At 53.9% G+C, this 14,720-nt stretch overlaps 2 protein-coding genes across 6 annotated transcripts in view; one reads left to right on the forward strand and one right to left on the reverse strand.

Moving 5' to 3' along the window:
- tweek (transmembrane protein KIAA1109 homolog tweek) overlaps nucleotides 1-14,720 on the reverse strand; it is a 1,194,469-nt gene that overhangs the window by 894,991 nt on the left and 284,758 nt on the right. For all 5 annotated transcript variants that reach the window (XM_075882507.1, XM_075882492.1, XM_075882501.1 and 2 more), the window contains one exon: nucleotides 6,909-7,034. In XM_075882507.1, the coding sequence (XP_075738622.1) occupies nucleotides 6,909-7,034 (126 nt within the window). The remainder of the gene's footprint in view (nucleotides 1-6,908; nucleotides 7,035-14,720) is intronic.
- Nucleotides 99-1,005, forward strand: LOC142783845 (uncharacterized). Its single transcript, XM_075882534.1, has one exon. It carries the CDS (start codon nucleotides 169-171, stop codon nucleotides 892-894), a length of 726 nt encoding a protein of 241 aa, XP_075738649.1. The 5' UTR covers nucleotides 99-168; the 3' UTR covers nucleotides 895-1,005.

Raw genomic sequence — 14,720 nt, forward strand, 5'->3', positions numbered from 1 at the left:
AGCTGTGAAAAACAGGCGCTCCCCAGAGTCGCGACGGCCGGTATCCATTTTGAAACCGCGCCGCTTATCGAGCTTGGAGACAGTTCCCCGTCGCTCGCCCGCGCCGCTAATGCACCGACAGCTTCCTTTGAAGCGGGCGCACAGACGCTGCTGCAAAATGCCGCCCAAATGATTCAGGCACTCACGGGGGCAGTCCAAGCGCTTTCGGCCGTTCCGAAACGCCCTCATCCCGCTGTCATGTTGGCCGTTCCGACCTACAGCGGGTATGGTGATCTGCAAAGTGCAAGAGATTACCTGGACTCCCTCGCACGTTATCAGAGAGCCATGGGTCTAGACGACCAGGAAGTGCTCGGACGCGTCGTCCCGGCTGCACTGACTGACACGGCGGCCAGGTGGCATCGGCTTTCCGGCCACCGAGCAGCAACCCTCGATGAGTTCCTCGCGGCCTTCCTGCGCGAATTCTTACCCGCTGACTACGAGAGTAGGATGCGGCGCGAGCTCGAGCTCCGCACACAAGCTCCTGATGAGTCGCTTCAGGAGTACGTACGCGCGATGGAAGACCTTTTTTCTATCGCTGAGCCCAGAGCCTCGAACGAGGAGCGCGTCGAACGGGTGATTAGGCAGGCACACCCGACTTTTTCGGCGTACCTGCGCGGCAGTCGCTTCCGTGATTTGGAGCAATTGGCCGTCGAAGCAAAGCGCATCCAAGGCGACATTCTCGTCGCGCGTTCCTATCACCCGCCACCGCCAGCCAGCGAGGCCCTCGAACCGCGCTGCGCGTGGGGAGGGGCCATGACCCTTTCTCAGCGGCAACAGCCCGCCGGAGCTGCCTTTGCGGCTACCCCTACAGCTGGGCGCGCGTGGGAGATAAGCGATCGAGCTTTAGATCCCTAAACGTACGGGAGGCGGGCAGCCGGTGCTGCATCGCAACTCGACGCGCGCGAGCCAGGACGAAATCCGACCCAGCGCATCACCGGTGGTAACGGTCGTCAGAGCGGTTCCTTTGATCACGCGGCGAACCCACCCCGGCAGCTCGAAGCTGCTCCGTCGCGGGAAAGGGACCGCGATGGAGTGCGCTGTTTCCGCTGCCGTCAACGAGGGCACATAACGAGGGAGTGCTCCGCGTTTGTGCCTCCTGTGAGGCAGGGAAACGGGAGCGTGGGCCGTTCGTGAAGGCACGAGCGGCCGAACCCTTGCTTCTCCCCTCTGCGTATCGAGCAAGCAGTCTTTCTGGTGAGCACGCCCCGTTTATTTCGGTCACCATTGTCGGTCGCAAATTCTCGGCGTTGCTGGACACGGGCGCAAGCGCTTCGTTGTTTGGCGAACAGGTGTTGTCCCACTTGCAGAAGCGCTCGGTGCGCTTGCGGGACAGCCGAACGACATTCACCCTCGCGAAAGGCGTGGCCCAGTCGGCGGGCGCCGCGACGTTGACTTTCAGATGGGCAAGCCGAATGAGACGTGCTCGTTTCGTCCAGCTTCCAGGGCTCAGTGTTCGTGTGAATCTCGGTCGAGACTTTCTCCTACAAACCGGTACCGCAGTGGACATTGCGAATGGAGGCTATTCAGTTGAAGCGTCAAAACCGTGTCACATGCAAACTTCGGGGGCAGGCCCCTGCGCTATGCACTCGTCGGCTCAAAATCCCCATCGGGATCGAGCGGCACGACACGAAGAGGCTCCGCATCCTTTGATCGCCTGTGCGACTCAATTGAATGATACACAGAAGGCTCGTTTGTCGGCACTGTTGCGCGAATACGATGAGCTCTTCACCGATCAACCCGGCTGTACCGATTTGGTGAGCCATTCGATCGAAACTGGCGACGCGCTTCCTTTGAAGTGTAACCCCAGGCCCGTCAGCCAGGCCAAGAGGCAGGTAATTGACGGCTTGCTGGACGAGATGCTCTCATCTGGCATTGTTCGCCGTTCGTCCAGCGCCTGGGCGTCTCCAATTGTGCTGGTGCCTAAGAAAGATGGCAGTCATGGCCTGTGCGTAGACTATCGCCGTCTCAACGGAGTGACTCGTAAGGATGCCTATCCGCTCCCCACGATTAGCTCCATCGTAGGAAACCTCGGCACTGCGCGGTATTTTACCACATTAGATGCCTCCAAAGGTTACCTACAGGTCCGGATGGATGAGCATGACCGGTGCAAGACCGCGTTCACGTCCCACAGAGGGTTATTTGAGTTCACTCGTATGCCCTTTGGTCTTTGCAATGCTCCTGCGACTATTCAGAGACTCATGGACCGCGTCCTCGGGGAAGCAAAGTGGTCTTACTGCATGTGCTACCTCGACGACATCGTGATTTATTCACGAACCTTCGAAGAGCATTTGGCCCACATTGCCGATGTGCTCGAGAGGGTGAGAGCCGCCGGGATGACATTAAATCCCACAAAGGCCCAACTAGCGCAAACCCGAGTTCAGTTACTTGGCTTCACGCTGGGCGAAGGCTCCATTGAGCCGGATCGGGAGAAACTTCGAGCAATCCTCGATTTCCCCGCGCCCAAGGACGTACGCGGCCTGCGCCGCTTTCTCGGAATGGCCAATTTTTACCGGTCGTTCATTCCGTCCTGTGCCCGAGTGCAGGCACCCTTGACCAAGCTCTTGGGTAAGTCAGCTGAGTGGCGATGGGGACCTGAGCAGCAAGAGGCGTTTTGCCGTCTGTCTAGCGCCATTGCGGAGACAGCGCAGCTCAAGTTCCCCGACCTGACCAGACCGTTTGTTGTCCAGACTGACGCAAGCGATCTGGGATTAGGAGCAGTTCTCCTACAGGAATACGATGGTGTGTTGCAGCCGCTGGCCTTTGCCAGCCGCTCGTTGATACCCGCGGAAAGGAATTATTCCGTGACCGAGAGGGAGTGTCTCGCCATCGTGTTTGCACTGCGGAAGTTTGATGTCTACCTTGATGGGACGAAATTTGTGGTGCAAACAGATCACAGCGCGCTTAGCTGGCTGATGCGGCTCCGTGAGCCTGCAGGCACGCTAGCGCGCTGGGCTCTCCTAATACAGCATTATGACTTTTCAGTGCAGTATCGGATGGGGAGCACTAACGTGGTAGCTGACGCGCTATCTCGTGCCCCAGTGTCGACCAGGAGCCTGGATCCCGGTGCGACAACCGCTAGCGGTGCCTTTGCGCAAGCAAGCGGCGCGGGCGAAACGGCGGCGGAGCCGCCGAGTGGAGAAAAGGGTGAGTGCGGCGACGAGCAAACCCTTTCCACGGGCCAGGCAAGCAGCGCGCCGCGAAGCGGGCGAGAGGGGGAGCGAAAGGGAAGCGAACCCGTGACGCCAATGCGAGCGGAGGCGATGGCTGCAGTCCTGAGTGGGAACGATACCAAGCTCCCCTTTGGGAGAATGGGAATCGCTTTCAGCAGACAAGAGTTACTGAAGGCCCAGCAAGATGATCCGTTTTGTCGCGAGTTGAGCGACGGTCTCAGGGAGACGGAGCGCCGAGACGCTGCTGGTAGTGCGGCAGGCGCAGGGGGACGGGAACCGGCGTGTGTCGCTGGGTCCCCCGCGGATACATACTTGCTGGGCCATGATGGACTCCTGCTGAAATACATAGCCACCGATGAGGAGTCAGTGGACCCGTTTAAGCTGGTTGTGCCCAAAAGTCTGAGAGGCGCACTGTTGCGAGCCTCTCACGACGAGCCCATTGCCGGTCACCTGAGTGGCTCTAAAGTTTTTGCGAAACTGAGCAAGGTTGTGACTTGGCTTGGCATGAAGCGTGACATTTTTCGCTATTGCCGTTCCTGCCACGTCTGTCAAACCGTGAAACCGAGGGGTGGCAAGCCGCCCGGCTTGATGAAACCGATTGTCAGTGAGCGTCCGTGGCAAGTAGCCACCTGCGATCTAATGGGGCCGTTCCCCAGGAGTAAGCAGGGGTTCATACATCTGATGGTAGTTGTTGATCATTTTTCCAAATGGGTGGAGCTGTTTCCGCTGCGGAAAGTGACAGCGCGAGCGGTGCTAGAGAGGCTACAGGAAGTGTTTTGTCGGTTCGGCTTTCCGAAAAGATTGATCACGGACAATGCGTCGTATTTCACCGCTCGGGTGTTTGGTGATACGTGCCGTTCCCTAGGAATAGATCACTGCACCACTTCGCCCTACCATCCCCAGTCCAATTTGACGGAGCGAACCAATCAAACGCTCAAACCGATGTTGGCGGCCTTTGCCGAAAGTCAAAGGGACTGGGCAGACCATTTGAGTGAACTCGCGTTTGCAATCCGAACCTCCGAGTGTCGCTCTACTGGTTTCTCTCCCGCCTTCCTTAATTTCGGAAGGGAGTTGGCAAATCCGGTGACCAGTGTCATGCAATGCCAGCTCGGAGACGAGGAAGAACCGGCAGACTGTTCTGCTTACGCTTCCACACTTCGGGACAGGCTTTGTCGAGCTCTCAGTAGAGCGAGGCAAAGTTTGGCATCGGCCAGGGCCGAGCAAAAAGCCCAGTACGACCGAAAACGTCGCCGCCTTTCATTTAAGGTGGGTGACCTCGTCCTGAAGCGCAACCACGCTCTTAGCGACGCGAGCAAGGGTTTCTCAACTTCGCTCGCTCCAAAGTGGCTTGGTCCGTACCGAGTGGAAAAAGCTTGGACTCCACTCGCGTACTTGCTGAAAGACCCGCTTTCAGGGAAACTCAGCCGTGCCCATATCGCAGACCTGAAAGCCTTTGCGTCAAGGTCTGACGAGCCTACGCCAGCGCCCAGTGGCTCTTCGGGCAAGCAACGGCGCACACCCGGCGCGGCGGACCGCATTCGGACCACGCACCGGTATAATTTGAGGAAGCGGTCACCTTAGTGATTTCGCGCCGGACGGCGGGCTTATTCCCGCAACCGAAGGCCCTTATTTTTACTTTCTAGCCTCAGTTAGCTAGCTTCTTTACAGCCAGTGCTTGCAAAGAAGTCTGTTCTGCCCAGTTACTGCTGCTGATTGTCATTTGAGTGTTGTTGTTTACTTGATGTTTTTTCCGTGTTTTCTTTTTTTCCTCTCGCTGGAAGAGGGGATTGTGAATTGGTGCTTTAGCGTGGGGAGAGGGACAAATGACACTCTGCGCTTCCCTTGCGGTGCGCGTTTGGAGAGACCCGACCATCGGAGGTGTGTGAGTGCGTGTGTGTGTGCGTGTGGCGACAACTTAGGAAGTCACCGACCCCTACACCACTTTGGACTCTGGAGGTGTTCGGAGACCTGCACGAGGCCAGCTGTCACAGACGCTGTGCACGACTCGACCAACGCCGCAGGACGCCTCGCAGCCAATGGATTTGGCGACCAATATTCCAGCAGAAGGGCCGGCTGTCGCAGCGAGGTCCATCCGAACCTCCACCGAGGCGGCGTTCGTCGGACTCGCAGGGCTGTCGTCAACATCGACGAGACGAAGGTGAGCCCGTTCCTCGCATGAAGGCCTCAACCAGAACCCGCCCCTTGAACTCTCGCATCCACGCAATCACCCAAGTCAGACATTACGTGACGCTGCCCCTCTGAGCCGTGAACGCGCTCTTGCGTGAGCATCATGAACTCCCGTTACCCCCCTTCCGCGGAGCCATTGTAGTTGTCAAGTGTATTCTTGTGTTGTTTATTTTTTTTCTTCAGCAGCAGTTGCAGAGCGAGGCTGAGGCTAGCTGTTGCCCATTGCATGATGCCTTTGCATGTATGGGCGACGACCGGCTGCCTTTGCAGACCGGTATATAGGGTGAATTAAGGAGAGGAGGATGTGGGGATCTGAGGCGCGCCCGCGACCATTTCGCGGGCATTCCGCCACACGGCCACACCCTTTTGCTTTCCTGCTCCGTTAACACGACGTGGCGATAGATGGCGCCACGCGCGGGCACGGCGCGCGCCACTGCGCGCGCTGAGGGAGCGCTCTCTCTCCGTTGGTCGGCGCCGGGTAAGCACGTGTTTTCCTTCGTCCGCGTCCCCTTTGGGAATCGCCGGACTGCAGCCTGCCTGGGGTGGCCTTGGGCACCTCGGCAGGCGTGTTTACTTGAGTGCTAGCTTCGGTAGCGTACGCTAAGCCCACAGCGGTGCCTAGTGCTTGAAGTGGTCGTACCACAACGAGCCGCACTTGCGTTAGGCCTACGCGTACGAGGTTTGCCCTAACACTCGCGACCAGGCCCAGTGGCCATCGTGAGAGTGCGCAGCATAGCCGCGAGGGACCTTTTCCCGACCGGCGTGTCAAAGCTCGCCATTGCCAGCTGCGACGTGCTCGCGGTTTTCCCCTTATTGTGAACGTCCGCGTGCGGGTGCCTTTGCTACCCGCGTCCCGGGAGCGGACGTTGTACTGTTGTTCGGGGTGCCGCCAGAGGCAATAAAGTGTTGTGTACTGTTACATTAGAACACTGTCTGTTTGCCGCGCCGCGCTAAACGCTTTATCAGTTGAGCGCGCGCGGAGCGGTGCGCTACACGCGAGTAAACGGAGTAGCGGCCCTGTGGCTCGCTAAGCCTGAACCCGCGGTGATCGTTCGCTGCAGTTAGGAGCGGGGTCACCATAACGTGTACAGCTTCAGGCTACACAAAAAGTACGCCATGCATTTTATGAGCCAAAACAAGAACAGATTCCTTTTGTGGAGAGCAAAGTTCTTGTATAGACGCTCTGTAGTTCTGCCACTGAATTGAAGGCCAGCAGTGGTTGGACAGCGAGTTTTTTAATACCGTCGTGTGAAATTTTCACTGTTATAATTCTCTTGACATTTTTTTCTCCCGCATAATAAACCCTTCCCTCTATTTGGCGTCAACTTTCCTGAAATAAAGGTGGGCTCATTACGCAAATAAATACAGTAGTAGAGTGCACCAGAATAACTTGCGACAGCCCCATTCGTGTAACAATGATTGACATAATCAAGGTATCAACTACATGCTTTATGAGAATACACTCAATTGAGTTGTCATGGAAAATTTTTCAGAGAATAAAAGGACACATACCTGCAGCCAAGGCCCATCAGGAGATAACAGGAATTGTGCAACATTTACTGCTCCCAGCTGCATACTTATTCCAGTGCTTGCCTGCTCCGAGTGCAAGTTACACTGGGTAAGCTTAACTGGTCCCAGCTGAAAGGCAAACCATAATGACACCATGAAGTCAAGTAGCCCACACACACTTTCTGACATCATGCCTCCCCAGAAAAGCTTAGCTCTATCAAGATTTTACCTCGGGAGTGCTTGCGAAGGGTTGAGAGGGAGAGACTTGAGTCGGTGATAACACAGCAAAAAAATTTAATATTACACAAAATAGCAAAACATGAACAAGCCCTCAAAAATGTCGCAAGCAAGAAACATGCACACAACTGGTTATCCCAAAAAACCAGAACTAATACCCCTCCAAGTCAAGTTCGATTCTTAGGCCTAATCTGTCTCTAGCCAAGATAGCTTCTCGGTGGCTACTCTCATGTGCTCCCGCATAGTAGAACATTCATACTTTTCCGATGCCACTTCTGGAACTACGACGAAGTGTTACCGTCATCGAAGTCGTCCTGAAAGACGTCGCTGAATGAGCTGCTCATCTTCATTGCAAGTGTCCCGGTCTTATTCGTCATCTACGGCCCGCTTGGTCAAACCCAGCTCGTCCATGGCCTCATTGATGACGCACTCCCAAGACTGGTGTGGGCCACATTCGTTTTTGCTCAAAGTAGAAGAGCTGTAGTCCACCCAGAAACTGCTGCGCAAGGTTGTGGCAAGTCTGAGCAGCCTCACTCGAGTCTTCCGAGGTAGACGGCCACTTCCCGGGCCTCTTACGCCGACATCCTTCAGAACCGGGTGGCTCTACTGCTTTCGTCACAGTAGTGATGCTGACCTTCCTAACCTTCGCAGTTTGAAGCTCCACACGCAGTGACAGTTCATCGTCCAGGATTCCCCATCCCAGCTTTGCTCGCGTGTAATGAGCCTTCTTGTCCAATATCGTACTCGAACATGGCGTGCATGTGCACCATCAGGGGTATCGCGCACAGGCGCCACATTCCTGAGCCCGGCACATGCCACGTGCCCTCTTACTCATGAAGGCTCCAACCCATGGGTACTCAAACTGGGTTTCGCAAACTACGGCTTTGCGAGCAGTCAGAACAGAAGCGACCGATCCCATTTTACCTCCATCACCACACGCTCCAATCTCAGAAGTTTCCTTCAGCACTACTGGCAAAACGAGCCCCATGTTATGTCCGGCGCCTGGGCTTACAAAGACGTGGCGTTCTTTTGATCCTCGCACAAGTCTTTGAACAACTATCAGTCTATATCCGCCATGTGTTGTCCCTTCTGGCTGGAGAGTGAGGCATCATACCACCATGACAGCGTAGGCTGTTTCGCGAGAGAACGCCAAGTCTTAACGCAGTGACAACAGCTTCATTGGAAGGGACAGCAGCGGCAGCCGCAAATCGCCCCGCTAATTGAGCGAGAAGTTCGGCAGACCTTTTAGTGGCGAAGCTCCTAAAGGCGTTGGTCTGTCCATGCCTTGTATGTACGTATGTATGTATGTATGTATGTATGTTGTGGGGTCTCGGCGCGGCGAACGCGCGCCTCGCCACGCCACGCTCTTGGAGTGAACGGACACAGTGGACACGGTCGGTGCAAAGCCCACAACATACATACATTTATTAACTAATTTAGACGACGATATCGTCCGCCGAATGATACAACAATTTCAAATAACATGCTACCATACAAACAACATAACGCAGGGACACACTAAACACACAATAACATGATAAACACACACTAACACACCCAACACACTAGCACATACCCAAGGCGGCGTCGCCAACGCCTGACTTTCCACGCGGGACCCCGGCGCGAAGCCCGCGGTGCCGAACACCGGGGACCCGCGCTACAGACAACCGTTCGCGGCAGCCGCCACGCGCAGAAGAGCCTCGCTCCACTCTCGCCTACCACCAAGGCCCGCCTTCCGCCAGGGGCCACCACCGGCGCTACCACTCTACCAACAATGGTACTCAAAGCGAACACAACGCCATCTATCGCCCGGCGGTGGTCACCACCGAAATGAAGCCTTGGGGCGAGACACGTGCGCCACGCGGCGCAGACAACTTTACAGGGGGGGTGTCAGCACCCCCACAATGTATGTATGTATGTACGTACGTACGCAATTGCCTACAGTTCCACCTTTGCCAACTGCTCACTACTTCGTACTTGCAAACATCCCACTATACTCTATCACCGATCCATCACTTTACTGACCATAAAGCAAACACTCTTGAGAAGTAGCCAACATGAATGCAAGATAGTCGTGTACTTGTATCCAGGTATGCGTTAAAGAACCATAGATTGTTCCACTGTGCCCATCTCTTATTTGTACGCGATTGCCCATTGTTCCACCTATGCAAACTGTCCACTACTTCGTCCTTGCAAATATCCCACTACACCCCATCACCGACCATAAAGCGTGTAAGGATGCTGACACCCCCTGTAAAGTTGTTTGCGCCGTGTGGCGCACAAGTCCCACCCCAAGGCCGCATTTCGGGTGATGACCGCCGGGCGATAGATGGCGTTGTGTTCGCGTTGAGTACCACTGTTGGTAGAGCAATAGCGCCTGTCGCGAACGGTTGTCTGTAGCGTGGGTCCTCGGTGCTTGGCACCGCAGGCTTTACGCCGGGGTCCCAGGTGGTGAGTGAAGCGTTGGCGACACCGCCTTTTGTGTGCTCTTGTGTTGTGTTGTTTGAGTGTTTGGTAATTTTGTGTAATGATGACTTAGCGTGTTAATTTTACAATTGATGTATCATTCGGCAGACGATATCGTCGTTATAAATTAGGTAAATAAAATTATGTAATTTGGTTTGTACCGACCGCGTCTACTGTGTCCTTTCACTCCAAGAGCGTGGCGTGGCGCGCGCTCGTCAATTCGAGACCCAACACTGACTGCCACACGTGGAGCTCTTGGAGTATCGGACGACAGTTTTTGAGGTTCGGTACAAGCTATCGTTTGAGCCGGGGAAGAATAGGCTTAGGGGGAACTTCTCGTTGCTAGCGTCGGCGTTGTGCTTTGTTGAGAAGCGAGGTGATTGTATTTGTGACATGTTTGAATTTGTCAGCAGGTTGAGTTTTTTTTTTCTGCTCGCAAGTGTTTTTTGTTGTTGTTGATAGTTTTCAAAAACGTTGTTGCATTAGGACGAGAGCCATGCAGTCCGCATCCTGGGGTGAGCAAGGCCTAGAGCACGTGGTTTATACGCTAGGCCCAAAGCGAGTGAGTACGGAAGCCTCGTGGGTTGTCCGATTTTCTGTAAATAGCTTCTTCTATCTCTTTGGGCTAAGGGAGCCTGGGCGTCGTTGCCGACTTGTATTGCGGCTCGACGCCGGGGCATCGTGACACCGCCCGAGGCGGTGGACGCTGATCGCTCGGTAAGCTTCTGTGTGCGGCGAGCGATAGGGCCACCTCACAGAGTGGACGTGTCCTCGCGGCTGCCTCTTCTGCACCTAGGCTGGGTGCTGGGTGGATACCAGTTGTTGCCGAGCGACTCATTAGGCCTAAAACTCAGCGCAGCCGCCTGTCGCACGTGGCACAACTAGGTAGATCGTGGCGTTGAGATCTTGCGCTCTGCTTCCCTCACTTTTTTTTTATCATGCGATGCACGAGTACGGAAAAGTGGTCTTTGTTTTATTTTGATGGGCGTCTCGTCTGCCCCCGATGTATTAGACAGCAGTACTGACCATCGTACCACGCGGCTGAAAAGCCTGAAGCTCCTTTTCCGAGGCCGTTTTGGGACGCTAAACCCCACAAATCAATCAATCCCTTTCCTAGGCCCTGCTCCATTGTTCTTTTCGAGTTTTTTTTTGTTGTTGTTGTTAATGTATTCAGCGGGAGAGATGTCATCCACGGCCGGATGTCTTTTGCACATCGTCAGCGTCGCTGGCCAGGAATGCGGTCGTCAGGTCGGGCGATAGAATGCCTGGGACCTGCGCAACTGCCTGCGATCCGGCGCCCTCGTGAGTGCTGGTCGCAACTGGAAGACGTGTCGGCGCTAGCGACGGTTCGTCGCGCCGACGGCAACGTTTTTGTTGCGGGGCTGGTACTGAGGTGAAGTCGAGCCGGACAGTGCAGCAGTGTCGACCAGAGGCGGTGTCGTGGTGCAAGGACATTATGGACATGCGATCTCACTTATTTGGTTAAAGCTTGTGTAGCTTATCTTTTTGTTTTCGCGATATGGTTTGATTTAAGGTTTGAATATTGTGGGGTTGCTGACACCCCCTGTAAAGTTGTTTGCGCCGTGTGGCGCACGTGTCTCGCCCAAAGGCCGCATTTCGGGTGACGACCGCCAAGCGATAGATGGCATTGTGTTCGCGTTGAGCACCACTGTTGGTAGAGTAGTAGCGCCGGCGGTGACCCCTGGCGGAAGGCAGGCCTTGGTGGAAGGCGAGCATTGAGCAAGCCTCTTCAGCGCGTGGCGGCTGCCGCGAACGGTTGTCTTTAGCATGGGTCCTCGGCGCGGGGCACCGCGAGCCAGCGCCGGGGGGCCCACGTGGTAAGTCAAGCGTTGGCGACGCCGCCTTGGGTGTTTTATAGTGTGTTTGTCGTGTTGCGTGTTTGTCGTGTTATTGTGTAACGATGTCCTAGAGTATTACATAACAAGTTATGTATCGATTCGGCGGACGATATCGTCGTTGTGAATTAAATAAATAAATGTATGCATGTTGTTTGGTTTGTACCGACCGTGACAGCTGTGGCCGTTCATTCCAAGAGCATGGCGTGACGCTCGCTCGCCAATTCGAGACCCCCACAAGCCATTACAAAAAAGGGGTAATGGAAGCGACGTATAGCTACACTTATGAAAAAGAAAATTTCTTGTATAAATATATACAGTGTTTGTCATGTATTTGATGATGTAGTGGGTGATATCCCCGGATAGTTTAACATTTTAGCAATGAAACCCTCCCACGCTTCGCCCCACTCATTATCATTCACTCCCAGGATATGCTGCGATTTTTTTTAGCTTTGCTACGGTGGCCCTTTTGATGTATGTTGTCGTGAGCTCGGGACTCGTCGCCCAGCGAACGCACACGAAAAGGAAGAGCCACGTTGGTGATACAGTGCAGTGCAGCAACCAAGCCTGAATATTTGATGTTTACTCTGCCATGTGTGCACATCACCTTCGCAAGTTGTGTGTGACAGGTGATTCAACAGTGTAATTTTATGCCTTTTAACCCATCCAAAGATCTTGGGAAAAGGGACTGTTTATAATAAGCCTTCCCAGGCTGCTTTGTGTGCTTTTTCGATACAGTGCTTTTGATGTTAATGCCTTTTTGATGTAGAGCCTTAGACGAGATCGTCACAATGTAAAACGAAATCTTCGTCCAGATGTTTCTCATGCGGCGAGAAACGCTCGCTTATAAATAATGTAAAAATATCACAGCATATCCACGGAGTGAATGATGATGAGTGGGGCAAAGTGTCCGTCAGCCCGCCCGTGCTTCCGTCCGTCTGTTCGTTCTTGCTTCCGTCCAAAGTGGGCATCCGTACGCATATTTATGCGAACGAGCATCCATGAATATGTTTGTATGTCCGTGTGTCCATCCATGAGTCAATCCATACATCTGTCCATCTGTTTGTGCATCCATCTGGCCGAAGGTCTGCGTGTCCGTCCATTTGTGCGTCGATCCATCCGTACGTACGCGCGTCCAAGTACCACCATCTCCCATCTCGCATCCTCTGTGGCACATACCCGCTCTAGGGCAAGTATGCCCCACCGGTGGCTATGTACTACTCCATACATATGGAGGAGCGACACACCCACACCCTAAAGAGCTTCGCCCTCAAAAAAACCACAACATATCCATGGAGTGAATGATGATGAGTGGGGTAAAGCGTCTCTCAGCCCATCCGTGCATCGGTCCGTCCGTTCGTTCTTGCTTCCATCTATCCGCGCAACATTCGTGCATTCATCCATGCGTCCATTCGTACGTCCACGCGTTTGACCGTGCGTCCATCTAGTGAAACACTGCTTAAGTAACGCCAACTCCCATCTCACATCCCCTGTGGCAGATACCCACTCTAGAGCGGGTATGTGCCACCAGTAGCTATGTACTACTAGATACATATGGAGGAGCGACAGACCCACGCCCTAAGAAGCTTCGCCCCTAATAAACCTCAGCAAATATCTCCCGAAGAATGCGCTTTTCTCCCTGCAAGATGGGCTCAACGGCTCAGGTGGTGGCGGCCAGCTATCCACGATGAGACCCGCCGAAACCGAGCCACAAACAGGCAGCAAAGATGGGACCCCCTTGAGGCCAAGTCATAACACCCATTGCCAACAGCAAGGAAAAAAAATCTCTCACAATGTATTGATTTGCATTGTGCTCAGCATCCCTGTGTTGCCTGCGCAGCCATACGAAGTGCTCAAATATTTGTACATTCCTAGTCAACACCAAACTGGAGAAGCCCATTATGTTCCCCACATTGAGGAATATTGAGAGCCCAAGCCCTAGGCTACAAAGAGTCATGTAGTGCATTATGGTTGCTACACTAAAGAAAAAAACACGGCATATCCACGAAGTGAATGATGATGAGTGGGACGAAGCGTCCGTCAGCCCATCCGTGCTTTGGTTAGTCTGTTGGTTCTTGCTTCCATCCGTCCACGCATCCTTCCGTGAGTCCATCCATCCGCTAGTCCATCAGATCATCCATCCCTCCATCTGTACGACTGCGCATCCATCCATCCATTTGTTTGTCTACTAGTCTGTCTGTCCGTGCATTTGTGCGTCTGTCAGTGCGTCCAGCTAGTGAGCACTCCCCGTACCGCCATCTCCCTTCTCGCATCTCTTGTGGCACATACCCGCTCTGCGTTCATGTGCCATCGGTGGCTACGTACTACTTCATACCTACGGAGGAGTGACAGACCCCCGCCCTAAGTAGCTTTGCCCCTGAAAAAATCACAGCATATCCATAAAGTGAATGATGATGAGTGGGCAAAGTGTCTGTCAACCCGTTCGTGCAACCACCGTGCGTCCTTCCATCAGTCCACGTGTTTTTCCGTGAGTCAGTCCATCTGTCTGTCCATATGAGCGTTCATCTGTCCTTATGTCTGCACGTCCATCTATCCGTTAGTTCGTCTGCTAGTCTGTTTGTCCGTCTAATTGTCCGTTAATCCGTGCGTTCGTCTATGCATCCGTCTGTGCGTCCATATAGTGAACACTCCAAGTACCACCATCTCCCATCTCGCATCCCGGCGGCTACGTATGACAACAACGAAGGATGGACAGATTCACGCCGCAAGAAGCTTCGCCCCTAAAAAATCACAGCGTATCCACGGTGTGAATGATGATGAGTGGGGCGAAGCGTGCGTCAGCCCATTCGTGCTTTCGTTCGCGGGACCATCTGTGCGTCCATACATGCGTCTGTCCAACTGTCCGCACGTCTGGCCATTTGTTCATTTATCATCTAGTCTGCCTGTCCGTTCGTTTGTCTGTACATCTATCTAGTGAACACTGTAAGTACCGCCATTTTGCATCTCCCATACCCTGTCCATCGGCCTGCATTCGTCCATCGGTCTGCTAGTCATTTTATCCATCCGTCCATCTAGTGAACACTCCAAGTACCGCTATCTCCATCTCGCATCCCGGCGGCTGCGTATGACAACGATGGAGGATAGACAGACCCATGCCTTAAGGAGCTTCGCCTCTAAAAAACTGATATCAATTTCGCCCACTGTGAAGTCTGCAGAAACAACATAGCTGTAGTTCTCCATTGCTTCCCTTATGGTCTTCTGTTAAGTTTTGTGATTTTCCCCAATACAGCCCAGG

The sequence above is a fragment of the Rhipicephalus microplus genome, chromosome 2 (assembly GCF_043290135.1).
Source record: "Rhipicephalus microplus isolate Deutch F79 chromosome 2, USDA_Rmic, whole genome shotgun sequence".
Classification (NCBI taxonomy): domain Eukaryota; kingdom Metazoa; phylum Arthropoda; class Arachnida; order Ixodida; family Ixodidae; genus Rhipicephalus; species Rhipicephalus microplus.